Source organism: Carassius carassius, chromosome 31 (assembly GCF_963082965.1).
Source record: "Carassius carassius chromosome 31, fCarCar2.1, whole genome shotgun sequence".
Classification (NCBI taxonomy): Eukaryota; Metazoa; Chordata; class Actinopteri; order Cypriniformes; family Cyprinidae; genus Carassius; species Carassius carassius.
The window spans coordinates 19656551-19677996 of record NC_081785.1 but is presented as its reverse complement, the minus strand read 5'-3'; the positions used below and the strand labels follow the sequence as shown (position 1 = coordinate 19677996).

Genomic DNA, 21446 nt, shown 5'->3' with positions numbered 1-21446 from the left:
TGCTAGTCTCGTGAGAAACAAGTTTTGTTTACAGCAAAAGAAAACCAGTGTCCTCTTGGTTTATATCAAAATCTTCCGTCATTTTTCTTTACAAATTCTCGTTTTATACTACTAATTCATGACTGGTGTTTTGTTTTTGCTCTCCCCTCTGCGCTTCCACGTTCGTCAACATGTTTGCCAAAGTCTTTCGTCACAGCTGGACGTCACTCTCTCGTGAACGCACGTAGGACAGTTTGCGTAAGTTAATAGATTAAGGTTTATAAAGCTGTAAGTATGGATATTTTTCATACACCAATGCATCGCATCGCTTCAGAAGGCCTTTATTAACCATCCGGAGCCATGCGGACTTCTTTTAAAATGGATGGATGCCATTTTTTGGACTTCAAATTTTGGGCAACCATCCACTCTCATTATAAAGCATGGATTAACCATTATTTAACATAACTCTGATTGTATTCGTCTGAAAGAAGAATATCATATACACCTAGGATGGCTTGAGGGTGAGTAAATCATGGGGTAATTTTCATATTTGGGGGAACTGACCCTTTAACAATGCTTGCATTTCAATGCCTTGTAGTTTTAGGGCTTGCATCAAGTGATACAGAGTAAATTCAGAGTAACAAAACTACAGCAGCAAGTCTGCCTTGGCTGAATATATTTACCAGCTTCTACAGATAAAACTTAGCTTTTAAATTAAATCTAAAAAAATTTTCAAAACATGTAATGCATTATTATTTGATTATTCTACTAGCAGTTGAGAAGAAACAGTTGAGCAAAAGATTCTAAGAAGCAGTTGAGCAACAGAAGAGGACAGCAGTTTGTAAGTGTTTTGCTTCTTTTTTTTATATTTTAACGTGGCTGTCATTGCTAGGAACTTTACTTTTTTTACTGTGTCTACCATGGTAAACGTGTGCTGAAGTCGCATTTGTACAGGGCGAGTGTATAATTGGTTAGAATAACACGGCAGCCCTTGTGTGAAGACCATCTAGTGTAAAGTCCAGTGACTCTACCTGCGCGACTCCACTGAGCAAGGACACCGACAAGACACTTGAGTATTGCATTTTTCCCCCTTTACTTTTTGTACAGCATGTTCTCATCTCCTCGTTTTAGTCAACTGTACTCACTACCTGCTTTCAAATCTCTTACCATTACTACTAACACTCATAAATCACACTCACACGTTGTCCCTGTGTCCTCTACCACTTAACTGCAGACTGGCAGTTCCAGAGACCAAATGGAAAAGAAAGTAAACAAAGCAGACTTTATTTCAACTATTGTTACTCAGCCAAGTCTCAACCTCATGGTCCTAACTGAGACCTTGATCAAATCTGAGGACACTGGCACTCCACTAATTTCACTTTTTCCCCAGAAGTACTGGTCTGGTTATCTCAAATGAATGGAAATTTGACCCTTTACCTTCTCTTACAGGACACAGTTAATTTGAATTACACACAAATTACTATTACCCACCCTGTTAAAATCCAAGTTGTTGATCGTCCACCAGGTCAACTGGGTAACTTCTTGGAGGAGCTGGTGGAGCTTTACTCTCAAACTTCCCTGAGGACGGTACTCTGGTACTACCTCGGTGACTTCAACATCCACCTAGAAAAACCCCAGGCTGCTGACTTCAACACTTTGCTTGCCTCATTTGATTTCAAGTGATTGTCTACTGCAAATCAGTGACAGCAGAAGGTCTGGGAAGCTTGGCCGCTTTGAATAGCTAAGGACCGCCCAAGTTTGGGTGAATTTTAAAGAATCAATGTCATGAACTTTGTTTTTTTTTTTTTTCACGAGACATTTTTGGCAAAAAAATTCCCCATGTCATCTCCATGAAAAGTCAATCTTTAAAGTGATTGTTTAAAAAACAATAAAGGTTTTAAAATATTATTTTATCATATATTTAAGAACGCAAAAGAAACGTATTTGTCATTATAATGACTGCCAATTGCTTATAAAATACTGAATATGAACTGAAAATATGAACTCATAGTTCCCAACCACATTCCTGGAGCCTCCCAACTCTTCACATTTCACATGCCTCCTACTGTAAACCACAACCTAAGCATACAGTATTCTGATAGACCTAGTAAAAACATCCTGTTTTATGCAATATTTGTGTGTGCTCTTTTTTTATGCTTAATGGTGTACTGAGCAGCACAGCTCAGACACAAACTAGAGTAACTGCCTTTGAAATGTTTAAAGCAGAACAACTACTGCAGTTAGGAAACTGCCTTACAAGACAGCTGTCTATGTACGGATGCAAAGTATCATGCTAGCTTTTGAGTTAATGATAGTTCAAAATAAAGGGTGAGATCTTACTTTGAGCTTTCAGACTAAAGTCAAAAGTCACTTCCTCAGTACTGTTGCTTTCCAACTGCGTTTTTTCCTCCAGCAGAGCCTGTCCTACAAGGTGCAGTGCCTTAAGTCATACATGCACGGAAAAAAAAACACATTTTTCAAATACCACATCAAATCGAACTTACCATGAAAATAGAAACAGCTAATGAATGATATTCCATGGGATACAATTATGTTCTTAGAAATACAAATGCAATAAATATATAAAAATTGCTACATTTATGTTAATGAAACAGAACAAGAACTAATGGAAATGGTGTGGAGTTACCTTCTGGATCATGGGTTCAGTCCATCGGCTGGAACGGTCCTCCACTGCTTTCTGGAAGATTCGCCTCAGAATATGGATGAAGATGTCACAGCAGAGCAGATACACTATGTTTGAGAATCCTGGACAGAAGGGAGGGGGCACTGGGGGACGCAGGGCTAAAATAGAGGAACAGCAGATATCACACCCCGTGCATCATCATTTTTTTTTGTCAAACATTCTTATTTACACTTCAAAAAAACGGCCAGTTCTAGCCCTGGCTTTTAATTGATTAAAACAGCATTCCAGTGCAAAAATCCACAACTGTAAAAGCTTTAAAGCAACAAACCTCTTATATTATCATACAAATTATCATTTAACTGGAACACATTAATTTTCATTATTTTATTTATGCATTCAAAATCACAATATTGCATTTTTGTTTAACTTTTACAGTATTTTCCAGAATATAAGTCGTCATGCTTTCTTTATCATTTGAAATGTGCAGTGACACCAAAGCAACTTATATTAAACATCAGAACAGATACAGTGCAGAACGGCATACCTTTATCACTGCCTTCTTGGGTCCTCCTCTTCTTCTGAGCCTCTTCTGCCTAATATGTACAAATAAACATTCCCCTCTGTTTAAAGACTAATGTGTATATTAATGAGATAATGAGGAAGACAATGGGAGCCACGTACTTTACTATGTTGTGGTCTGGAGTAATGATAGAAGAAAGGGTTAAACTCTTTCAGAAATTCCTTCTTCAATTCATACAAGCCATGGCCTGACACTCCTGGTTTCCTAAACAAAATTTAATAAAGATTTTAGAGTACATGTCGCATTGTATAGAGACGTGAGTGTAACAACTGTGAAATAACTATGTCATAACTGGTATAAACAACTAAACCTTTAGCGAAATGCACTTACTTGAAAATGGCAACCTTAGGGACGACCGTTTCAAGCCATGTTTCATGGCTTTCCTGTGATGCAAAAAAATTTAAAATTTAGTTCATGAAGTTAGAAAACAATGTTATGTACAGTCGTGGCCAAAAGTTTTGAGAATTACATAAATATTGGTTTTCAAAAAGTTTGCTGCTAAACTGCTTTTAGATCTTTGTTTCAGTTGTTTCTGTGATGTACTGAAATATAATTACAAGCACTTCATACGTTTCAAAGGCTTTTAATCGACAATTACATGACATTTATGCAAAGAGTCAGTATTTGCAGTGTTGGAAGAAGTTGCTGTTGGAGGGTGTTTTGGTACCATTCTTTATTCATGACTGTGTTTTTGGGCAGAATTGTGAGTGAGCCCACTCCCTTGGATGAGAAGCAACCCCACACATGAATGGTGTCAGGATGCTTTACTGTTGGCATGACACAGGACTGATGGTAGCGCTCACCTTTTCTTCACCGGACAAGCCTTTTTCCAGATGCCCCAAACAATCGGAAAGGGGCTTCATCGGAGAATATGACTTTGCCCCAGTCCTCAGCGGTCCATTCACTATACTTTCTGCAGAAGATCAATCTGTCCCTGATGTTTTTTTTGGAGAGAAGTGGCTTCTTTGCTGCCCTTCTTGACACCAGGCCATATTTATGTAATTCTCAAAACTTTTGGCCACGACTGTATAGTTCATTTACAAACATTCAGATAATGCATTTAAATTGGTCAGTTAATGTATGTAAATCTCAGGCTGCCACAATTTTACTGCAATGCTAAATGAATGAAAGCAAAACAAAACAAAAAGCATTAAATGGCTTACATTTTCAGGCAGGCTTTTAACCAGGCTGCTATGAGCCATGGGTTGAATACAAAGCAGATGGATGACCTCCCTCATAGTCACATCCTCCTTAGTCACATGACTGATTCCAGGTACATACCGCTCACCTGTCAATTTCAATTCAAATTGATTTGTATAGTGCTTTTCAGGCAGAAGGTCATTAAAGTGATTATTGCAAGTGTGATCATAATGATTACAATAGAGAAACAATTTGGCAGCTGTGCATATACAGGTGCATCTCAATAAATTAGAATGTTGAGGAAAAGTTCATTTATTTCAGTAATTCAACTCAAATTGTGAAACTCATGTATTAAATAAATTCAATGCACACAGACGGAAGTAGTTTAAGTCTTAGGTTCTTTTAATTGTGATGATTTTGGCTCACATTTAACAAAAACCAACCAATTCTCTATCTCAACGAATTAAAATATGATGACATGCCAATCAGCTAATTAACTCTTGCACAGGTTTCCTGAGCCTTCAAAACGGTCTCTCAGTTTGTTTCACTAGGCTACACAATCATGGGGAAGACTGCTGATCTGATAGTTGTCCAGAAGACAATAATTGACACCCTTCACAAGGAGGGTAAGCCACAAACATTCATTGCCAAAGAAGCTGGCTGTTCACAGAGTGCTGTATCCAATCATGTTAACAGAAAGTTGAGTGGAAGGAAAAAGTGTGGAAGTAACAGATGCACAACCAACCGAGAGAACCGCAGCCTTATGACGATTGACAAGCAAAATCGAATCAAGACTTTGAGTGAACTTCACAAGAAATGGACTGAGGCTGGGGTCAAGGCATCTAGAGCCAACACACACAGACGTTTCAAGGAATTTGCTGAACCACAGACAATGTCAGAGGCATCTTATCTGGGCTAAGGAGAAGAAGAACTGGACTGTTGCCCAGTGGTCCAATGTCCTCTTTTCAGATGAGAGCAAGTTTTGTATTACATTTGGAAACCGAGGTCCTAGAGTCTGGAGGAAGGGTGGAGAAGCTCATAGGCACTGCACCCGTTTACCAAGAAATTTTGGAGCACTTCATGCTTCCTTCTGCTGACCAGCTTTTTGAAGATGCTCATTTCGTTTTCCAGCAGGAATTGGCACCTGCCCACACTGCCAAAAGCACCACAAGTTGGTTAAATGACCATGGTGTTGGTGTGCTTGACTGGCCAGCAAACTCACCAGACCTGAACCCCATAGAGATTCTATGAGCTATTGTCAAGAGGAAAATGAGAAACAAGAGACCAAAAAATGCAGATGAGCTGAAGGCCACTGTCAAAGAATCCTGGGCCTCCATACCACCTCAGCAGTGCCACAAACCGATCACCTCCATGCCACGCTGAATTGAGGTGGTAATTAAAGCAAAAGGAAGCCCCTACCAAGTATTGAGTACATTGTACAGTAAATTGACATACTTTCCAGAAGCCCAACAATTCACTACAAATGATTTTTTAATATTTTTCATTGGTCTTATGAAGTATTCTAATTTGTTGAGACATTGAATTGGTGGGTTTTTGTTAAATGAGAGCCACAATCATCATAAACTACTTCAGTCTGTGTGGATTGAATTTATTTAATACACAAGCTTCACAATTTGAGCTGAATTACTGAAATAAATGAACTTTTCCATGACATTCTAATTTATTGAGATTCACCTGTAGATTCAAGTTGGTGTATTTCACATGCAAAATATATATCAGAGGCAAAACAAAAGGCAGTGCCTCCAGTCAACTCACTTACATGAAACAACAAAACACATCAGCTAAAGGCAGCCAGACCAAGCCTTTCACATAAAAGGTCAATGTGAAAACTTACCTACAATGATGATAATCAGGTAAAGCATCTCTTCTGTTAACCTATTCCACTGTTTCAGTACCTCCTGTGTGATGAAACAGGGCAAAGAAACCAATTAAAATCAACCATAATCAATTAAAAAGTTATAAATAACTGCTTTATTATTTCAATAATTTAAATTATTTAGTTATGCATGTATTGATCAGTTTTAGAGAAACTGTTATGAAACATATTCCATGTGATCTCACTTCATCCTCTGTTACTAACCTGATCTTTACTGGAGGAGTTGCCATTAAAAATATCGAAAAGTTCAAATCTCAAAAGAACAAGCATGAGGAAATGATTGGGGTCCATTTTGGAAGCAGCAATCTGTGGTTGGTCAGAAAATGTCATTAATTGCATTAAAGTATTTTGAATTTTGCAATTATATAATTTATTTTATATTATTATTTTTATATTTCATATACATTTATGATTTTAAGGACATACCTGCAACATGATAATATCCTTATCAAACATTTCATCCCTGCACTTAAGATCCTGATAGTAATACACCTAACAGAGGCAAATATCAGCAAAAGTTAAAATATATTCATGTCGCAACACAATATGAATATTTGCGCATTTAGAATCGGTTACATGGTTGTTGTTGTTTTTTTTCACCCCTCCAATATACAATTCATGCGTTCATACTTTCACAAAATAAATAAAACTAAGACAGCACCAATAATCATTATAAGCCATTTGACACCACTAACAGTTGTTTTCAAGATGTTCAAATTAAATAATGGATGTGTTTGAAATATCAGTTGATGATCCAACAGTTTTTAATTGGAGACTTTTTTATGTTTAGATTCACATTCAGGTTTTTCAGAGAATTGCAAATTATTGTATTTACAAATCTCTCTACTTTCGTGTTTAAGAGATTTTTTTTTATTTTTACAAATTGTGCAATTGGTGGTGCTCTCACCTGGCTGACGAGCGACAGACCGTTTCTGCGCCACATGTCAGCACACACCTGAGCCGCCAGCACAACACAGCGCAGAGGCTGCTCCGCCAGCTCAGTGAAGTTCAGCTGCACCTGAAACACATCCAAATACACACCTGTGACCCACAGTGCTGGACATTCACACGCTACAGCTTCATTTGATTAATTAATGATATACTCACAGTATCCATAAAGTCAGGGAGGTATTGGATTGCTCCAGTCTGGCACAGCAGCACATATAAACCTGAGATCAGATACAGACTGGGTTTAAACAACAGATACAGAATACTGCTGTGACCAAAAAACAAAAACAATCATTGGTACACTTTCTTGAGTGGGTGAACAAATGCTAGCCGACCATAAAAGTGAAGAATGTTAGAGGGAAATTAAAAAAAAGTTGAAAAAAGTAAATCTTTTTCATATTACCATGTAACATGTCATTTTAGAAAAGTAACAAGCTAGAATATCTCATAACTATGACTTCTGATACAGAAATTCAACTATTCTTCTAACCGGCCAGGAGTCTGGAGATGGGCAGATGGATGGAGACAGGCTCCTGGGAGACTTTATAAAGCCGTGTGTGGAGGATCTGCTTGCACATGTAGCTGTCTGTTGGCTCGCTGCAGAAGGGCTGGTTGTTGCAGGACATTAGAGCTCTGTGACACTCCTGAAAGGCCAACAACAGAACTCTCTCCTGTGGGAAAATAACACAACACACGTCCAAACAGTGTCATATTTCCAGGTCATTCATTAACCAGTGGATAAACAAGATTTGTAATCTAATCAATCAAGCAACAGTAATGGCTTTAAAGTAGACTGTGGTCTATTTAAGTGCTTTGTCTAAACATTACACCGAGACATTCTGTAAACTGATAATAACCTAATAATAAATGGTTATTTAAAACGAGACCATCCACTCATTGTCCTGTTTCAGGATTCAAGACATGCTTGTCTATTTTTCTTTTCATATGATGCAATTTTAAGTTTTCCTTTCTCTTTGGTGTGTTACAAGCTGTTCATGAATAAATAATGTCCCAAAAGTTGCAAAGAATAAAGTCTCAAACCCAAAGAGATTTTCTTTATAAACGTTAACACTCATCCAGGCCCTCCTTAAACGCCTCGTTTAAACAATCCTCCACATGTCTATGTCACTGTGTTGGAAGATTTTATATAGCAGCACCCAAATGTTCACAAAGAAAGGCGTAACTTTGATTCTCGCTGCAGTATTGTTGCTGCTGCCACCATGTCGTGGAGACGCTGTGCGTTTCGTTGTGAAAGCTAAACTGCTTTGTTTGGTTTTCCAAAAGACAATTAGAAATCAGTGGTTAAGTTGTATTTACAACACTCTTCCAGAACAGTTCAAACCAAATATGCGGGTGTGTGCAACGCATTTAACGGAGGACTATTTCCTTAACCTACAATGCCACTGTTTTGACTCACAACCTGTAAGTATGTTTTCATATTTAAAGAATTTGCCACTGATGATTCAAATGCGGGTTTTGATCAGTGTAGAGTAGAGCTTGTTGTTTCTCCAAACACAAATGCAGACATGGTTTTATGTCTACCCAGTGCAACACGCAACGTAACTAATCCGTAATTAAGTCCCCACTGAATGCAACAAATGGCTCATTTGTAATGGGTTTTATTGGTTTTGTCTCATCACGCCAGGGCATGGCATTAGAGTATGGTAAGAGACATGTGAAGTAAGTATGGTAAGTCAAACACTTGAGGTATTCGGCCAATCACAACACACTGGATAGCTGACCAATCAGAGCACATCTGCCTTTTTGTAGAACGATAAGCTTTGTAAAACTTGACGCGTTTTAGAAGGCGGGGGATAGAGGTGGAACAACCTTAAAATGCATAAAGTGATGTGGCATAAAGTATGGTGACCCACACTCGGAATCAGTGCTCGGCATTTATCCCATCCAAAGTGCATACACACAGCAGTGAACACACACATGAACTGTTAACACACACACCTGGAGCAGTGGGCAGCCAATTTTGGCTGTAGTGCCAGGGGAGCAGTTGGGGGTTCGGTGCCTTGCTCAAGGGCACCTCATTCACGGTACTGAAGGTGGAAGAGAGCGCTATACCTTCACTCCCCCACCAACAATTCCTGAAGTTACGAGACTCGAGCCCGCAACCTTTGGGTTATGAGTCCGACTCTCTAACCTTTTTACACACTTTCACAATGAAACAAACAGCATCTCCACGACATGACGGCGGCGACAATAACAAGAATCAAAGTTACACCTTCTTTCTTTGCGTGAACATTCAGGCGCTGTCATGCAAATCTTCCCATACAGTGATGTAGACATTTGGGGGGCTTGTTTAAACGAGGCGTTTTAGGAGAGTGTGGACGAGTCTTAACTTTTACAAAGACTATCTCTTTGGGTTTGAGACTTTAGTCTTTGCAACTTTAGGGATCTTGTCTATTCACAAACTGCTTGTAACACTCCAAAGAGAAAGGAAAATCTGAAATTGCATCATACGACCCCTTTAAATATTATTTAATAAATTATGAGTAAAGTGGGAGTTACCAGTTTGCAGTGCAATGTCAAAATCTAAGAAGACTGATACATAGACTACATACAGTACACTGAGTTTAGTGTGCATTTGGTTGTGATTGGCCTGGACCTTGTCATATTTTAGTCAGTCTGCAGATGCAAATTTCCTATATTTTGCTGTATACATGTTCAAATCTTAGAACAGAACTTGGTAAAACACACAATTTGGGATATTTTGAAATCAAGGTGCAACTTACAGAATTAAACCGGGTCCGTAAGATAAAGGGCGCCATTTAACCCCAAAAAGCAATATCCCTGACAAGCCATGACTCACGTCAGAAGAGCACCAGTCCTGAAACATGGCGAGAATATAGCGCAGCTGCATCTGGAGGCTAAACCCTGCCTCCCACTCGGGCTCCACCTCAACATGCTGACCAAGCTGCCTCTTCACCTCCTCCATCCCCTGCCATCAAAGAAGGACACTCAATTAGGCTACAGATCAGACCAAATTAAAATCCTTTTGACAAGAGAAAAAATTACCTGCATACAACATAGGAAGTGAAGAAAGACATGTAAACCTTCAAGGAACTTCTCCCTCAACGTCTCAGTCCACACAGAGGGCTTACTGATTAAAATGTACCTGATAACAACAAAGTAAACCCAATCTACATTGAGACAACTGATAAAAATAAACAGAGCTGTCGTCATTTTCCATAATTCGAGGGTTGTGTGTAGACCTGAGGTCATGGAAGATAACTTGAACCCGGAAGAACTTGTCGGGGTTGTGGCCCTGGAAGTGGAAGCGTTGGTTGCTGTCCAGATGTTCCCTCATCATATCCATTACAGTGTCTACAATGACCTTGATGACACTGCCCTCATCTATCAACTGCCTGGCCTGAGAAAAAAAAAGAGAGGTGGAAAGCTTTAAATTGACCTTTAACCTTTAAATTGAATTTAAGAGTTACTTCCCATCATTTACTTGCGTCATATCGTTCCAATTTGTATGACCCTCTTTCTTTCATTGAAATTAAAAGGAGATATTATGACTAGTGTTCGTTTGTATATTGTGGCTATTATTCATGCCACAGTTGTGTGAACTAGATGAACCGATTCATTCCTCATGACTGAGATCTTGATAGCCACAGTTCATATTTACTTTCATTATATTGGGAAGAAAAAGAAAAAAGACCTTTCTTTTTAAAAAATCTTTTGTGCTCCACTGAAAGAAAAGCATATAAAACAAATGACGACAGAATTTTCCCTTTTGGGTGAACTGTCTCTTTAAAGGTTAGAGATTGGGACGCTTTAAATCATCAAGACCAAGAACAAGTAGCTACAGTACAGTAAAGTCAATTGTAACATATGCTATACAGTATAAAAGTACAAATGCTTTAAGGTAGAAAAATTGTCCTATTCCAAAATGTGCCAGAATTCAGTTCATAACGTATAAAATATGTGCTGCATTCTCACATGCTGACACATACAACATTTCTTGTAATTACCTGTAAACAAAGCTTGAAAAGGAACTGTCTTTTTTTTCACTTTTTTTTTTCCAAATTAGAGTACTAATAATTAAAGGGAACAGTATCTGACTGCCAAGAGTATGAGTTAAAAATTAGGTTGAGTTAGAGATTATAAAAGATACAGAAACATGTTTGATGTCATTTCTGCAAGCTGTACATCATACCAAAGTGGGAACAGTGAAGATTTGCACAGACAAGGCTGTGATTGAGATGTTCCTTTGATGGTCATCACAGATAAAGTCTTCCTGAAGTTGCTTGTAGTGCTGAAATGAGATAGAGCTCATCTCAGCTAACTGTACTCATTCTAAGCATGTAACAACTTTAACATTAAAATGATACATATGTGAAATCATATGCAGCTGTGAAATTGTACCTCTGTGAATTTCATGGCAAACTGCCTCTTATATTCTGTGTCCATCAGTAAACTACTAAAAATTAACTCGTGCACAACCTTGCGGGCTCCTGAGGGAGTTACAGGAAATCAGGTTTAGATATAGCACTAAGCATATCTCACCGGATTTGAAATGTCTGCAGGGTATTAAAAGTGAATAATGTAATGATAGAGCCTGAAAGATTGACCTTTATAAAGTTTGGCGTCGTGCAGCATGAGTCGACTGATCAGGCAGGGGTTATTGTTGTCAGCGACCGGCTCCAAAGCCACCTGACAGAACACCTCCCTGAGGCCAACTACAGAACCAATGACAAGCACAAAACCTCAAAATTATTATATTTACACACATACTACTGGTCAAAAGTTAGAATAGATAAGGAATAATTGGAAAAAGGAGAACGGAATAATAATAAAAAAAAAAATGCTGTTTAAGACGCCTCTTATGTTCACCGACAATGTTTTTATTTGATCAGTAAAAACAGCAATATTGTGAAATATTATTGCAATTAAAAGTAGCTATTTTAATGTGTAATTTATTGCTTTGCTGTAAAAGAGAACGTCCAATTTATATATATATACACACACACACACACACACACACATGTGCATACATATGTATGTATGACACACACCTTTATTCAGCAATGACGCATAAAATTTATCAACAGATACAGTAAAGATATTTATAAGGTTACACAATATTTCTATTTCAAATAATGCTGTTCATTGAACTTTCTATTGATCAAAGAATCCTCAAACCTCTACGCACACCTTGGCAATAGAATTGCCATTGGCTTGTACATTTTTTAGTTTAATCACCAGTAGGGCTGCACGATATTGGGAAAAAATGACATTGCGATATTTTATTTTTCTGCGATATATATATTGCGATATGAAATCAAATTTTTTTTCTACAAACAAAAATGGGGTGAGCAGATTTACATTCTCATTTTAAATGATTTAAACATCGACACCATCGTGTCAATTGATTAATATGCGCGGAGAGAGAGCAAGACAGCGCTCGTGTTGTTTGAAAATCTCTCTCTCTCTCTCTCTCTCTCTCTCTGTTTGTGTGTTTGGTGTAATGCAAACATGATATTATGATAATCAAGCATTATTTAATGATAGAACTTTAGTAATTAGAATTAAAACTTGGTAACCATGTATGGATGGGTTCATGAATATTAATCACGTTACGCTTTTCTGAAATTATTTGGCCCGCCCCAGCCCGCCCCGCAAATAAAGTAAAATTTCTTTACCCGCCCCGACCTGCCCCATGCAGTGTGTCGCCAGCCTTAGAATCAGCTGCAGGGCGGGATTTGCGCTGAATGCGAAGACTTCCGCCACTTAATATGTTCGTTTGGAACTACAAAAATTTACCTATGTTCCGCCTACAAAATATTGCATTCGGTACACACGTGCACCGTACTGAAAGCCCTGTACCGAAACGGTCCGGTACGAATACACGTACCGTTACACCCCTACTATAAATATGTCTGCTCTAGAGATTCAGGAGAGCTATTTTAGTATGGTCATTAAATAAACAATTGTTTTAAAAATGCAACCGATTCACCAGATCTCTGTTCACTTTCTGCTCCTAATCATCTACCTGAGTAGCCAAAGATCTTTTGGAACCATGCACCAAGTCTGAGGGCAAAGGTCTGATGAGCCATTATAGCAGTGTGAAGAATCTCCACCCGCAAAGGTTTCTGGATAATGTGCTCCGAGTTACGCTGCAGGGGACATACAAAGATGGTTAAATAAGTCATCTACATACGCCTTACATAAAAAATACAAAAAATTGTGTTTTAAGAGTGTACCAAGTATATTTACCCTGATATTGTCCTTGGCTTGCTGGCAGGATCCGAGAGTACCTCTCTTCACGGCTTTCCGCCCCTGAAATCATAACACAACGAATGAAAAGTCTATATGTTGACCATGTAAGTCTATGTGCAAAGCTGATGCTCAGAATACTCACTTCCTTGTCAATAAGTGCAGTGTAGATTTGGGCCTGATTCTGGTCACAGGCGATCGCGCGCTGAAGTGTGTAGATGACGTGGTCATATGAGTGATGTTCATCGTTGTAGAGCACACAGAAGTAGATGTCCTCCTTCACTCTAAAAACAATATTAAACAGCGTTTACGTTTTTAAATGAAGGATGAATCCTATATTGGACTTTTTCCAGCTTGCGGCTTTAGTAACTGCAGATCTCACTTTGGCTTCAGCTCCTCTGATAGTTCGTTGGTATCTTCCCAAACCAGCATGTCTGTTGTGTACCGCAGCAGCAGGTGGAACAGCATCTGAGCCCTTTCCCGAAGGCCTGGATCCATCACACACTCATCCTATGATACACACAACAGCAGTTGAAACCGAGAGCCACTTAGTTTAGTTGTTCACAGAATTTTACTTGGAAAAAAAGTCTATTTATTAATTCACCCAAAAGAGATATTTAATGAAATGTCCAGGCTGCTAATTTCTATATAATGGAAGTAAAAGGGGACTGGAGCTGTTAAGCACTGAAACTGAGCGTTATAAAAATAATAATAATAACACCAATACGTATACTACTATTATTATTATTAAATGATAACAACATAAAAGCAACACAAATGAATAATCAAGATACACTGCAGTCTGCATTAGGTTTGATGTCAGTGAATATTATATTAGTTCCCAGATTTTAAGACCAGATTTGACTGACCTCATACTTTTGAAATATGGTATATGTGCTTGTGTATGAAATTTAAAGAGCTACAGCAGATGAGCAGATTTTCTGTGAATAATCATTTAAACTGTGGTCTTTTCCTCATATGACTTGACAAAATGTGCAATATACTGTACGTGTCATGTGTATTACCTTTATATATTTTATAATACCTTTATTTTTGTTATAGAGCTAGACAGCTCCAGAAAACAAATAAAAAATAAATAAGGTAACACTTTATTTTAAGGTGTCCCTTTTACACAGGTTTCATCTACTTATTGTTATAATAACAATTATGCATAATTACATGCAAGTAACCCTAATCCTAACTATATAATATTAAGTATAGTTAATTACTCAGTACTTATATGTATAATTACACTGTAACAAGGGCACCTTAAAATAAAGTGTAACCAAAAATAAAAGGGGCTGAAACAACAAATGATGTGAGGATTATAAAGGCGGCTAGCCACGATAGACGGTGTTGACCGTGATACCGGTGTTAAGCCGCAACAGCGGCATGTCACTTGCCCACCGCGGCAAAGACCAAAAACACGTGTTTGGAAATTTTATTTTGAAAAGCCTGTTGACTTTTGCCGTATATCTAAAGGGGTTTTTGGAAGTTTATTTTAAACATTTGTTTCTTATTTAATTGGTCCCACATTGTTTGCTGATTTTTACTTTATTTAAACTTTGTGTCATTCATTTATTTTATTTGACATCAAGGTGTAGGCCAATGCCGTGCCTCAAAGCTTTCTTATTCGTTTTGCTAATAAATGTTACACATTTCTTATTTATTTGGTTATTATACATGTTTACTTCCAGTTTTTATACCCATTTATATTTTATGTCATTTATTTGTTATTTTATATTAGGCATATAGCCTGCCCTATAGCCATGGTGTATTTTTATTTGTTTTGTTAATAAATGTTTTATAAATTTAAAATTTAAAAGCAAGGAAAAGAGGGAAAATTCAAATGAACAATTGCTTTACGCTGAATTGCAACTATTTGCCGCTAAGTGAAAACAAAATGCGCAAATAACAATATAAATTTTTTACAAACTATTTAAAAGTGAAAGAAAGAAAAGCGAAGAAAAGCGAGGAAATGAGGAAACGCCCCGCCTCCGAGGTGATACCGGTATTACCGGTGTAGTCGCACATCGATTAACCGGTGAGAAAATTTCCTCACCATCACAACCCTAATATAAAGGAATAATTCATTCCCAAAATGAAAATTCTTTAAATGGCTTTATTATTATTATTGTTTTAGGGATAGCAGGCTTGCAAGGAGAAAACCACAAAAACACAATGTCACATGAACTCACTGCGGTTTATTCTCATGTATATTTGCCTGTTATCTGACTCAATCAGGCTCCCAAAGTTCTACTGCAGTAACTTTTTAAATATCCTCAACTCCTCCAGAAGATCACGATCTGTAACATCTCCTAAAATGCAGTCACACCGAAAATAGTAACTAGCTACCGAAAGAGCTCACAGCTAACAAAATTTGACTGTACAAGCACCAAACAGATAAAACACACAACACAACAGGCCCTTTGAACGCAATATGATATTTGCGGATTTGGTTTAACTGTCCATCTGTTGTGTTTATTTTGTGTATGTTTAGATATCGCCAGAGGGTGTCAAGCACGAAAAGGCACCTGCTGTTTTCCAACAAAGTGGCCATGAAATAAGTGAGTGTGGATCTGGAGCCTGATCTCATCACGGTGGATCTATTGAGTTATCAGCTACGATCTGCTTCCCAGGCCAACATGTACAGCAAGAAATCCGTGATGAATACAGCTGATAACAGTACAGTTTATGGAACACTGGGATTTAGATGAATTATTATGCCATTAAACACAAAAATTCTACAACTGATAGTCTTTCACTTTCATTCTAACTATTTCAATTCATTTCCTTGTACAAAAAACCCTCTGACTAACGACTTTACTTTTTCTTCTACTTGCTGCTTTTATTCCAGCTGGGTTTGCATCCCTTTCCCACACACTTTATGTTTTCCCACAGAAGGAGGGTTTGGGTTAGCAAACGTGCGGACAGAACGGCTCCTCTGACCTCAAGGCAGGAAGTTAGTTCAACAATAGTGTTCACAGAAAAAAGATCAACATCAATAAGCTTCAAGAAAATAAACTGTACCGTTTCCATATTAACCGAAGTGCCAGGGTCGTGTTGGGAGCAGCAGGGTCCAGTCTTCCAGGCCTCCAAGTCTCCACAGTCGCAGAAACCTCCTCCTGCTGAGGCATGCATCTGCAGTTGCAATGGACATAATTATAATAGGAAAATAATAATATATAAATAATATATAATAATACTTTAGATGGAGGTCATTTATAGTAAATAAAAAAATTATAGAGAGAACAGGGTTGAGATTTGGGGGGGGATTATAACAATAATTAAAAAATTTATAATAATTATTAGTACGAGTGCATGTACCTTGTAGCGATGACTTTTGTGCACACTCTTCTGGAAGCATTCTATGCAAAGTACACAGGTGGGATCTATTGCACAATCCCTGGAAATACATATAAGGACACATCAAGACAAAAGCAATACATGATGAGCTTTAAAGTGTCAGAGACACTATGCATTTACACCTAAACAACTAGCAGAGCTTCTTATGAGTTTCTTATGAGCGGAAGAGCTTCATAGAAGTAGGGCTTTGAATGTGCTTATATAGACTTGTAGTCAAATAAAAATAAAAAATAAGTAACTAACTAAAATCAATCAAATAAGATTTGGACACACCTATTCATTCTTTATTATTACTATTTTCTGAATTTTATAATAGTAGTTAAGTAAATTAAGTACTTAAAATTATGCTATACATGGAAAATTATATATATATATATATATATATATATATATACACACACACACAATATTAAATCCTAAATGACAAAACTTTACATTTTAATAATATTTATTTATACATTCATTCAGGCATTTATTTATTTGTTTGTTTGTTTGACCATATGATTTTGAATAAACAAAATGTGCATTCTCCATTCACAAGGCTGTCCAATGAACAATGCGCAATGAGATGCTAGCTCCTCAGTCAGTCTAGCTGATGTACTCTTTACAAGCTTGTATAGGAGTTGATGGTGTCCGTATATATTATCAAAGGGGCTCAGGTCTAACCTGCAGGAGTAGACGGTCTCGCCCTCTTTAAAGACACGTCCACACTGCTGAGCTGATGAGCTGCCGCTGTGTTGCTGTAGCTTCTCCAGCCCGACACAGGGGTCCTCCCCAAAAAGGAAGCACTCCAGAGGACACAGGAGGCGTTCCTCAACCTTTTGCTCCTCCTCCCCTTGTTGTGGCTCCGCCTCCAGGCAGTAAATAAGGGGGACCTGCTCCCCCATATAGCAGAGTATGGCAGCCTCTCTGTTTGAAGCATCCTGCCATTTCTGGTGGCAAAAGAGATAAAGCATAATATAACAAACTAACCAAACACATTAAAGGGTCATATGAATTATGGAATTTTTTTTTACATTTTTGTTTACTTTTATAGTGCTTTTGTTTGTAAGAAACGTTAGTTTCCATTCATTGCAATTACACTGAAATAAGTGACTAGTAACAGAATCCATTTTATTTTATTTTTTCATGAAGCAGCCAATAAAAATACACACTTTGAACCCTGCATTTCAAGATCAAACCTGCTGGCAACTAGTCTAACGAGATTTTTACTTCTTTTTTTGGCAACAATTAGCCTACTGTATGCTGAGCCTGATCTTTTCAGTGATTGTTATCCTCATTTCTCCAATTCCTTTGATTTTGTGAAAAATTTGATTACTGTTAAGGGCGTGGGGGAGGTGGGAAAATCATTTAATCTAAATAACATTCATAATTGAATATTAATATAGCATTTTAAGATGTATTATTAAAATAATAAATAAGTGGGCAACCATTATGCATGTAAATATTGGTGGTTAAACATTAATATACAGGAAATGCCACATCATGGTGAAAAACATGCAATGTTTGGTCAATATTCAGGATCTTCTCAGCATATAAGGTCTAAAAGACATTTCAGGCTCCTACTACTGAAGCTAGAGTTTTTGTTTATCGATGCTCTTAGTGTACATTTATTTTGCGCAATGTAATGAATTGCATCAATCAAACCAAGAAGTTTCAGAGCTTCTCAATGCACAGAAAAGCCATCTAATAAAGCGCCTTTGACCCCTATAGCAAGCATATTTGATCCCATGCTGCACACTTGTTCATGCTAATAAAACCAAATGTGTTTGAAATAAATTCTACATCTGCCTGATTGGGTTAACCTAACCGACTGCAGTCAGATCGGTCAAAGAGTCAGTCCTGAAACTTACTTTCAAAGTGAAGGATATTCCCAATGTCAACTGAGTAATGAATGAGGCTGTGTTATACAATGGAATATTTAATCTATTTTAAGGTTGAAAAATCATGAGAAATACATTTCCATCCCTCCAATGTCTCTGAAAATGCAAATCTTACACTAATACTAGCGTTTCAAATCTAGCTAATCTTTCACAATCAAACTTTTCTAAAAAGTGTTAGATGAAAAATGAAGAAAAAAAAAGCATAAACAATGGTTAAACACTACATTTGGTTATACAAGACTACATTCTGTAATAGCTAATAAATAATAAACACGGTCTATTCTGAATCTGTATACTTGAACTGTACAAAGAGGCTGCATTAAAAGGTGCAAAAAAAAAACATCTGGTAAAATGTTGTCTCTCAAAGATGCAAAGAAAAAGAAAATGAAAGATGGAAGATTTTGCCTTTTTCCGTAAACAAACAACTTTCAAAAGCATCAGCTCGAAATTATAAAATAAAAAATCTGCTCGTGTGCACATGTCAGATGTTAACAATCATGTAAACAAAACATTTAGGCTCTTAGCAATGTGCTCATCATTAAATCGTAGGTAACATAGAACTGAAAGGACTAACGTTACCACGCATATACTGCATATACCTTAACCTGCTTAAAACATAATATACTGCAGGCGCATATGTATGCGACCATCACATGCAACTGACATGCGACTGAATTTATGTATGAAGTGGTTAAAAGCCAAATAATTACCATGCTTAACTGAAACCCGTTCAGCGACTCCGCCATCATCCAAATGCCGTAAAGCAAGCGTCACTACAGCAACACAGCAAGGACGGGTTTGCAACAGTTTAAAAGTCTTTCGGGTGGACTCAAATAAATGGTATTACAGATAATTGTCAAATTGTAAAAGCGTGTGCATATACATATACATTACATAACACAATGAATAAAATGCCATAAAATGAAGTGAGTTAACAGCCAATTACATAAAACCAAAACAAGTTTTAGGTTATTGAATCGAGGTCCTTTCATAATTTGAATCTTTAAAAGAGTAATGGAGGACAAATGAGCAGCAATTACATCACTTCAGCCATAGACATGTATAGAAAGGCTAGATGGCTCAAGGCGGAGTCAGCTGTGTCGTCACTTGGCGGCCATCTTAGGTCAGGAGACTGCGCTGCTGCTCCCTGCTGCTGTGGACGGAAGGTGAATGACATACGCCAACTGAAATGCTCGTAACTTGCTGAATTCTTGACGGATTTACAAACGGTTTGGTTTATTACAAACCTTATTAACGTGGCTATGATTTGTGCTGATGCCGATGTTAAAATTGTAGCTTCACGTTTTGAGAAACGCTTAACTTTGCAGCGTAGCTGTGTGTTTCATGGCTGCCCTCTACTCTAAAGTGATACCACAGTCCACATTTTCAATTATTAACAGGTTTCCTGAGACCAACAACGTTTCTTGACAGCCTAATATTTTGTCTAAATGTCATTTTGTGGATGTGGTTGTATTTATTTGCTGGCTAGCAGTGAAGAGGTCGTAAGTGAGTCACCAAGCAATTGTAAATTGGTGGGAGAGGCAGGGTTAGTCTTTTGTTTCAACATAGCTTTGAGTTACACATGATTTCCAAGTGGTTTGGTTTCTTAAAAACATCTTTACATTTGGATTACTTTGTTGGTTTTTTGTTTACAGAACTTCTGATTATGCTTGTGGAAAATGAGAGGAGGAGAGGGAGGGAGCTGTATTGATTATATTGTATTGATGGAAAGAGTTTTGTGTCCAATTGTGTCTTAATGTTTTTGTATATTTTGTATATTTTTTTTGTAAGTTTTTTCTAATTGTGTGCCTTTGGACCTAAGTAAAAAATTACTTAATTGCACTATTTCATATTTCATTTACCTTATAAATATTGACATCATTACTGTGTGTGTGTATGGGTATACCTAGTACTTTACCTGTCTAGTCTACTTAATATACTATTTTCTAAATAAACTCCGTGGCTATAATTTTTCACAAGTATGCAGTTAAATAGCCGCATCCCTGAAGTTTATGACACACCAAGCCGTTTGAAAATCGGTTGAAAATTGAGCAAAATATAGTTATTTCAGCACTACATGCACAATAGACTTTAATGTTATAACTGGACGAGCGGTCCTGTCCTAAGATGGCCGCCATGTGACGTCGTCGGGTCCCATTGGCTCTCAGCGCCGGTAAGCTATCTAGCCTTTCTATACATGTCTATGACTTCAGCTACTTCGGAAACAAGATTAACTATGATTAAACAAGTAATAGCGAATTTAGGCGAGAGAGAGAGAGAGAGTTCCTAATCAAGTAATCAATAATTAGCTACCAACTGAGATTAACTTTAAGTTAACTTTCAATTTATAAAGAATTACCAATTAATTACTAATCAGGTTTTAGACGTGAGCAAGTAACTTAGTTCCTGAAGAGTAAGAGTGACAGGAATAAGATTTATAATTTATATGATTTATAATCTAACAGACTGTAACCAGAGTAATTTTATTTATTTACTGTAACATAGGCTACTGTAATTTGTTAGGGATCTTCAGGAGTAAGTAAATTATGTCAGAATTTTTATTTTGTGTAAACTATATACCGGTATTTATACTTTTTAGCCCTGCAGCACCCTCTGGAGGAAAATAACTTTATTATTATTATTATTATTATTATTATTATTATGGTTTAAAATGAGAGACTGTCTTATAATATGAACCCACAGTAAACGCCAAAGAAATAATTTAAATACATTGTTCAATACAACGTCAGTGACAGACAGGGTCAGATAAATAAA

At 37.3% G+C, this 21446-nt stretch overlaps 1 protein-coding gene across 1 annotated transcript in view; it reads right to left on the bottom strand.

The window, feature by feature from the left end:
• Positions 1-19637, bottom strand: part of LOC132111718 (E3 ubiquitin-protein ligase UBR1-like) — a 34342-nt gene extending 14705 nt beyond the window's left edge. The window contains exons 1-26 of the mRNA XM_059519280.1: positions 19382-19637; positions 17455-17720; positions 16750-16828; positions 16453-16563; positions 13805-13932; positions 13568-13706; positions 13423-13485; positions 13199-13322; positions 11778-11885; positions 11572-11660; positions 11363-11461; positions 10413-10570; positions 10216-10315; positions 10010-10138; positions 7679-7859; positions 7348-7409; positions 7148-7258; positions 6667-6732; positions 6445-6546; positions 6199-6262; positions 4367-4491; positions 3534-3586; positions 3305-3407; positions 3168-3216; positions 2627-2781; positions 2320-2419 (exon numbers count right to left, since the gene is read on the bottom strand). Coding sequence (XP_059375263.1) covers positions 2320-2419; positions 2627-2781; positions 3168-3216; positions 3305-3407; positions 3534-3586; positions 4367-4491; positions 6199-6262; positions 6445-6546; positions 6667-6732; positions 7148-7258; positions 7348-7409; positions 7679-7859; positions 10010-10138; positions 10216-10315; positions 10413-10570; positions 11363-11461; positions 11572-11660; positions 11778-11885; positions 13199-13322; positions 13423-13485; positions 13568-13706; positions 13805-13932; positions 16453-16563; positions 16750-16828; positions 17455-17720; positions 19382-19420 — 2803 coding nt within the window. The 5' untranslated portion in view covers positions 19421-19637. The remainder of the gene's footprint in view (positions 1-2319; positions 2420-2626; positions 2782-3167; positions 3217-3304; positions 3408-3533; positions 3587-4366; positions 4492-6198; positions 6263-6444; positions 6547-6666; positions 6733-7147; positions 7259-7347; positions 7410-7678; positions 7860-10009; positions 10139-10215; positions 10316-10412; positions 10571-11362; positions 11462-11571; positions 11661-11777; positions 11886-13198; positions 13323-13422; positions 13486-13567; positions 13707-13804; positions 13933-16452; positions 16564-16749; positions 16829-17454; positions 17721-19381) is intronic.
• Positions 19638-21446: the final 1809 nt, after the last annotated feature.